Here is a 7,137-nt window from a genome sequence, read left to right as displayed (position 1 = left end):
TGGCACATTCCTCCCAAAGGATCCCTGGGCCGCAGCCTCCGCACCACACCCTTGGCCCCGGCCAGGTGTGCGCGAGGGGGGAGCCCGCTGCTGGGGTGAGCGCTTTTACAGCTCGGCTTGTGCTGTTTGTCTGCCTCCCGAGGGCTGGGTCCTCCTTATTCACAGGTGAGTCACACCCTGAGACGCAGGCTCTCTTCCTGTCAGGACTGAGTCAGGTAGAAGAGTCGATAAAACCACCTGATCGAGGAAAAGGAAGGCACAGCGGAGTGCAGAGTGAAAACCACCGGCCGCCAGGCGCCAGGCAGCGACCCCTGCAGCGGTGAACGGCGCGCCGGCCCAGCCCGGCCCGGCCATGCCCGCGCTCTGGCTCAGCTGCTGCCTCTGCGTCTTGCTCCTGCCTGCCGCCCGGGCCACCTTCAGGAGGGAAGGTGAGTTGGTTCCAGGAGGAAAGCTCTCAGTCCTGGGCTGCGGACCGGCCTTTCTGTGCAGACGGTGAGGCTGAATGCACCTCGGAAGATGCCCCCTTTGCCCAGAACCTCTCTGAGCTCCCTCTTCCTCCCTGCCACCCCAATCTGGGCTTTTCCGGAGATGGGGTTTCAATAAGACTAATATTACTGTATAAAGCTGTCTGACTTAAAAACAATTGGGAAGCCAACAGGTGCGCCAAACCAGGGTTTTCCTTACTTTAAGCATGTTCCTTGATTGCTTTTTTTGACCAAGGGGTCCCTGTGCAATGAGTAATATGTTGGTGCCTAAACGCTTTTCTCACTGTGTGTTTTTGTTGTTGGGATTTTGGTGTGAATGTTTTCTGTGACAGAGCACCACAAAGTTTGAAAATGAACCTCTTCCATAATCCCCCTGAAATTCCCGTTTCACCTTTGGGATGGAAAATGAGCCTTTTGAGTCTTCAAGATGCCTTGCTTTTGATTAATGTTACCTTTTATAGTATTTTCATATAGCAATCATTCATCAGGCATTTATTTGGCACACACGCCATAGATCATTGGATCTTATCTGGGGCTCCCAGTGGCTGTCATGTCCTGAGAAGTTCAGCTGATATAAACAAAACTTTCAGGCAGCCTAGCAACCATTTACTGTACCCACGTATCAGCTATGACAACACATAACGGGTGTTTTCCTTGTCACTTAGTCTTACCACTGACACTTGACTGGGTAATTACCCTGAGTTTTCATGTTTATATTGCTTCCTGCACCTGATGGCATTCCAGCAATCATTTCAATGGGGCTAAGAGGCATTTTCGCACGTGTGCATGAATGAACATGAGACGATGTTCATGTGCACGTGGGATCATCTTAGATATTCCATTTATTATTGTGCCGTCGGGGCGATGCTGGCCTGAAGGGATGTGAATGGCAGGAATATTTTAGCATGTGTTTCAAAGCGCTGAAACGGTCCTTTTTGTTTTGTTTTGTTTTTCTAAATGGGTTTTGGGATTAACTTCCAACCCATCATCATGACTTCCATTTAAAAAACTATTTATGAAAATGATCATGCAGGTTCGGTTCCCTCAGAGTTAGGATAAGTAGTCTTAAGCTAGTGAAAAAACATTGTAAAAGTAAGCATAGTCTCTGAATATCGGAATATACAAGGACTTTTTATAGATCAACTGCTAGAATCTGGTGGCTTAAAAAAATGAGAAAATGGATTTGTACAGAACCACAGAGGCAGCTGTTGGCAGAGACGGAATTGGAACTTGATTCAGAGTTCTTAGACTGGAATTTTTGGGACCACATTACGAAAGGAATAGGGAAACAAGGTACATATTTACCTAATGGGTAATTATTGAAGCAATTTCCCCCTTGGCTATGGTTGTGTGTGTGTGTGTGTGTGTGTGTGTGTGTGTGTGTGTGTGTTAACATTAGATAGTAGAAACAAATGTGTGGGATCTTATCAATTGTTTAACAGAGCTTGGACTGTCCCTTCTCAAGGACAGACCAGCTCTGAGCATTCTGTGTAGACCGTTAAGTCAGAAGCAGTGTTCAGGCTCATTTCTAGAACTCCCTCTTCTTTGGGAAGGACTGCTTAAGATATTAGACTCCCTTTCCAAAAGGCATCACCTTGGGGTTCAGTGAGAGTGTGGGAAGTTTGGTGTTCAGGTGGAGCACTCATGCTTGTCCACTCCTGGGATGCTGGAATGCAGCGGAAGTTGGGCTGAAAGTATGGTACTTTGCCATCTCCCTAAGTGACCCACATCTGTACATCCTCTGGGCTGCACCTGTGAGTCCAAAGCAATGACATTGCTTCTAGGTTGTTCCCTCAAAGGTGAAGTTATGGTGTTAGATGTGATCAGCAAGACTTTCAGGGATGTGCTCAGCTAAAGCACACGGTTCAGAGGCAGCCTGACCTGGCTTCAGATTTTATCTCATTCACTTACTCCTCTACTTCCTTATAAGTAACCTCAGCCACTCGGAGTCTGCTTCTTCACCTGTTAAATGGAGGCAGCAGTACTGTGCAACCCTGTAGAGCTGCTGAAAGGATGAGAGATTATTGTAAAGTGCCTTAAAATGCCTGGAACCTTCTTTCTTTTAAAAGTCTAACGCCAACACTATAGGTATAATGAACTCGGATGTCTGGAGATCAGTAAGGAAGAGGAATACTCCCCTCCAGGAGCTCACAGTTGGTGTGAGAGAATGTGGCATGTGGCTCCAATGGTCTGGGTCAGAGTTCACATGGGGAGGTATGACTGGAGAAGGGGCTCGAAGGAGACTAGAACTGTAGCCAAGGATCTGGTCCCTAAGAGCCTTGCATGCCAGGCCGTGCAGTTAGGATGGTGTTCTGTAGGCAAAAAAGGGTTGCAGATGGTTTATAAGCAGGATATAGGCAAGGTCACTCCCTCAGAGGCTTACAGGATGGAGTTGAGCTAGGAGAGGCCAGTGAATGGCCATTGCAAGAGTAAAAATGAGACAGGTAACAGAGACATTTCGAAGGTACAATTGGAAGAATTTGGCGATCCACGAAGTGTGTGTGTTAGGAATACCAGTAAGGGAAAATGGTGAGGAATGAGTCCAAGATGGGACCAAAGAGTCCAAGATGGGTCCAAGGCTCAGGTCGTGTGATTGTTTACACAGTGATACCATTAAAGGAAGTGAGGACTGTGAGAGAAGTATGAGATTTGGGAGCAAGGTTGAGCAGTGAAGAGGAGGGATGGAATTCCCGGGGGGACCTGTTGAATTTGATTGAGATGAGAGTAGAGATGTCCAACAGCCCTGGGTAACAGCTGGAACTATGTTTTTGAAGTTTAGAAGTTTGAAATATACAGTTGGGAGCCCAAAGGTGGAAAGCAAAGCCTTGACAGTAGATGAGACTACCTGGGAGACCGAGGTAACAGAAACCTCAACACTTAACAAGGGGATGGGAGAACAATGAGGGAGAATCAGGAGGGATGAGCACTGAGGAGAAAAGAGTTAAGAAAGAGGTGTGTTTTGTTAGGCAATGAGTTAATAAGAGTTTCGACAATGTAGGAGTAACAGTTGGTATTCAGATTAAAAAATATGAATATGCAAAGATGAGGACTAAAATACACTGTTGGATTCAGCCATCAGGTAAGTTTTGGAGCAATTGTTCTAGAATAGTGAGCTCAGAATCCAAGATTATTATAGATCACCAATGTGGTTTTTCCCATGGCCTGGTACTGGAAAAGAGGTGCTATAGATAGTGGAAAGGACCCGTGGAAAGGTTTATACACTCATGGATTCTATTATTTAAATTGCTTAAGTAGTATCATGCATAAGAGTGCAGGCTCTGGGTTCAAATCCTAGCTCTGGCATTTCCCAGTGCTGGGACTTAGCAAGCTACCGCACCTGTTACTCAGGTTCCTCGTCTCTAAGATGAGCACTTTGTAGAGCACTTGGCACAGTGCCTCTCAAGCACTCACTGGGATTCAGTATTATGGTTCTAATTAACTGTCCTGACAGTACTGAAGGCCCGTATATTGCCTTCTGAGTTTTAATGGTGAGGTTTTTTGTGGTTTTTTTTTAATATATTTTATTAATTTTTTTACAGAGAGGAAGAGAGAGGGATAGAGAGTTAGAAACATCGATGAGAGAGAGAGACATCGATCAGCTGCCTCCTGCACGCCCCCTACTGGGGATGTGCCCGCAACCCAGGTACATGCCCTTGACCGGAATCGAACCTGGGACCCTTCAGTCCGCAGGCCGACACTTTATCCACTGAGCCAAACCGGTTAGGGCAATGGTGAGGTTTTTGAAGGCTCCTTGAATTAACTCAAAAAAGGCGATGAAGCCCTAGCCGTTTTGGCTCAGAGGATAGAGCATCGGCCTGCGGACTCGGGTCCCGGGTTCGATTCCGGTTAAGGGCACATGCCTAGGTTTCAGGCTCAGTCCCCAGTAGGGGATGAGCGGGAGGCAGCCAATCAATAATTCCCTCTCATCATTGATGTCTCTCTCTCTCTCTCTCTCTCTCTCTCTCTCTCTCTCTCTCTCTTTCTTTCTCTCTGAAATCAATAAAAATATATTTTTTTAAAAATAGCTGATGAGGAGCCTTGTGCTTAGGCTGGAATGAGCCCTCAGCTTTACCCGATGAAACAAGTGACAAAGAACCTGACAAGGAACCCAAAGCAGACTAGGATTTCAAGACTGGATTTTATATCCTGTCTTCTCCTTGCCTCTGTCACCACCAGACCTCATTGCATATAGACTCAGCAAATCTGTTGCTCTCTGGAATATGACCAAATATAAGATGACCCCATGTGGGATGGTCTTTCACTTCTTAATAGTTAGATCTCCCTCCTCTTCTCTGCTCCTCTCACAAAAAAAAAAAATGGATTTGGGGCAACTTAATTATGAAAATAAATATAGATGGTCACGTGTCTCTTTATGTTCTATTTAGGAAATTAGTGACACAAATATATTTAAAGTCACATAATCTATAAACTAATAACTTAGGAGTATTGGTTAGCTCATTCACATTTCATGAAGTAAGTAATTAAAATTCTCTCCATTCATCCTTAGCATTCCCAAAGCCACTTTAGTACAGTTTCTTCTTCACCTTGGACTAGGTGGCTTGAGATACAGCCCTCTCTGAGTCTGTTATTGATGCTGTCATTAGAAAGTACCCCATTTTAAAAACATTTAACAATCATCCTGCCTGGCTGAAGTAGCTCAGTTGTTTGAGCATCGTGCTATGCACCTAAAGGTTGCCGGTTCGATTCCCAGTCAGGGCACATACTTGGGTTGTGGGTTCAGTCCCCAGTATGGGCATATACAGGAGGCAATGAATTGATGTTTCTCCTCTCTCTCTCTCTCTCTCTCTCTCTCTCTCAAAAAACTCTTTAAAAAGTGCCCTATGATATGAGAGATTGTGAAAAGACTTAAATGTGACCTATTTTTCCCCCTGAGAGAGAAAAAAAATTGAAAAATAAAAACCTTTACCTTATATTCAAGTGTGTACAATAAACAGGAGTCTAGAATTCGGTTGGAGTGTAAGTTAGAAATTTCTATGGGTGTCCTGAATTGGGGGAGCAGCCATAGCTCCGCTGGTCTGAGAAGCTGAGGAAGAATGCTGATTTGTGATCAGTGTTCATGGGAAAATCAGGAGCGTGAAATTAAGGTGTCAATCCTTGGAATATTTGTTCCATTTAAGTTTTTTTCTCTGCAAAAAGCTTTATTGTTTCATTTGGTCCAATGCATATAAGAGGGCTTCAGGGTGGTTAAAAGAATGGCCAGTAGTTTCGGGGAGACGCTCAGGCAAAAGGCAGACACCAGGGGATGCAGAGGGGCCCCTCAAAGGCCTCCGGGCTCCACAGGCTCCTAGCTGTGCTGGAGGGGGAGCCTTTCCCAGAGACACTCGCCCCGCCCAGCCTGGGGGCCGGCAGCCTGCGGAGGGGAGCCAGGTGTGGCCCATCTTCCTGATGAGTTTCACCTCTTCACCCGGAAGTGGCTCTGCAGGAAGTCAGAGCTGGGGGTCAGTGGGCAGAACCAGGGCTCACAGATCCACAAGGGCCTGGGTCAGGCTCCTCCCCAAGGCCGGGGCGGCCTCCCTGGCGCCCTGAGTTCTGCCCACTCACCTTGGGGGGCCTCAGCGCGTCCTGGGGGAGAGGGCGGCCACCGCGCTGGGTTTGCAACTTTAAGAGACGCTCAGAGCCCTCGCGCCTCTTCTCCAACTCGCCCAGAGAGAGGTAGGTGTGGGCGGCCTCAGAGGCAGGGGGCCAGGCGGTTGACCGCAGCCTCCACCTCGGTGGGTTAATTCTGACAAATTTGGGAGCTCATGGTTGTTCAGCGATAAGGAGTTAAGGTAGAAAAGAAGTCGGTGTGTTGGCTGGTCCCGGAGGTGGTTCTGAAGGTGGTGACTGGATAAGACGCTGGAGGGTGGCTGGAGGCTGGCAGAAGGGGCGTCCCTGGGTCTGTTCGTCCAAACACTGTTGAAGAAAGAGGCAGATCTGGGACCGCCGAGGGCACTACCCCCATTTAAGTTTCTTAGTGGCTCAACTGTATGGCTCCCCCCGCCCCCTGGAAACTTGCCAGGACGAGACTTGAATCATCTATTACCAGTCTATAGGAGCCCCATAGATTCTGGAATACTCTAACTTAGTCACAAATGAGGCCTAGTGGATTACTGAATCATTACTGGGCTGTGTTCTAATATAACCCCCAGGTACATGATGTAATATTTGCCTCATATCCAAAGCCGAAAGCTAAATCTTTTCTGTCTGTGGGTGACTGTATGTCTGTGTATGTGCCTTCCCAACAAACGGGTGCTTCTTATGTCACAATTTTGAAAGAGGAAAAGAACGGTTCTTCCTCCAACACTGATCAGCAGAAGGGTCTGAGTCCTCCCTTCTGCGTATCAGAAGACAGGTGGAGTTCAGTTGAGCAAAGGCATACATTAATTACATCCCCTGGACATCTTCAGGCTTCTAGGCCAGTGATTTTTCAAACTTTTTAAAATTTCATGGCACACATAAACTAATTACTAAAATTCTAGGGCACACCAAAAAACATTTTTTGCTGATCTGACAGAAAAGTAGATATAATTTTGATTAATTCAAAATTTACGTTTAAAATAGCAATAAGCTTTTCAGGGTTTTATCAGTCATTGTTCTTCAGTGATTGTTGACATTTTGAATCTATTGATGCATATTTGTGTCCAGAGGTATA

General features: G+C 46.4%; 1 protein-coding gene across 1 annotated transcript in view; it reads left to right on the top strand.

Moving 5' to 3' along the window:
• Nucleotides 1-352: 352 nt before the first annotated feature.
• LAMC2 (laminin subunit gamma 2) overlaps nucleotides 353-7,137 on the top strand; it is a gene marked incomplete at its 5' end in the record, with an annotated part of 59,313 nt that continues 52,528 nt past the window's right edge. Inside the window, one exon of the mRNA XM_080649100.1 lies at nucleotides 353-428. Coding sequence (XP_080505226.1) covers nucleotides 353-428 — 76 coding nt within the window. The remainder of the gene's footprint in view (nucleotides 429-7,137) is intronic.

Source organism: Plecotus auritus, assembly GCF_963455305.1.
Source record: "Plecotus auritus genome assembly, chromosome: 12".
Classification (NCBI taxonomy): Eukaryota; Metazoa; Chordata; class Mammalia; order Chiroptera; family Vespertilionidae; genus Plecotus; species Plecotus auritus.
Note: the sequence above shows the minus strand (reverse complement) of the source record. Positions and strands in the feature narration are given on the sequence as shown.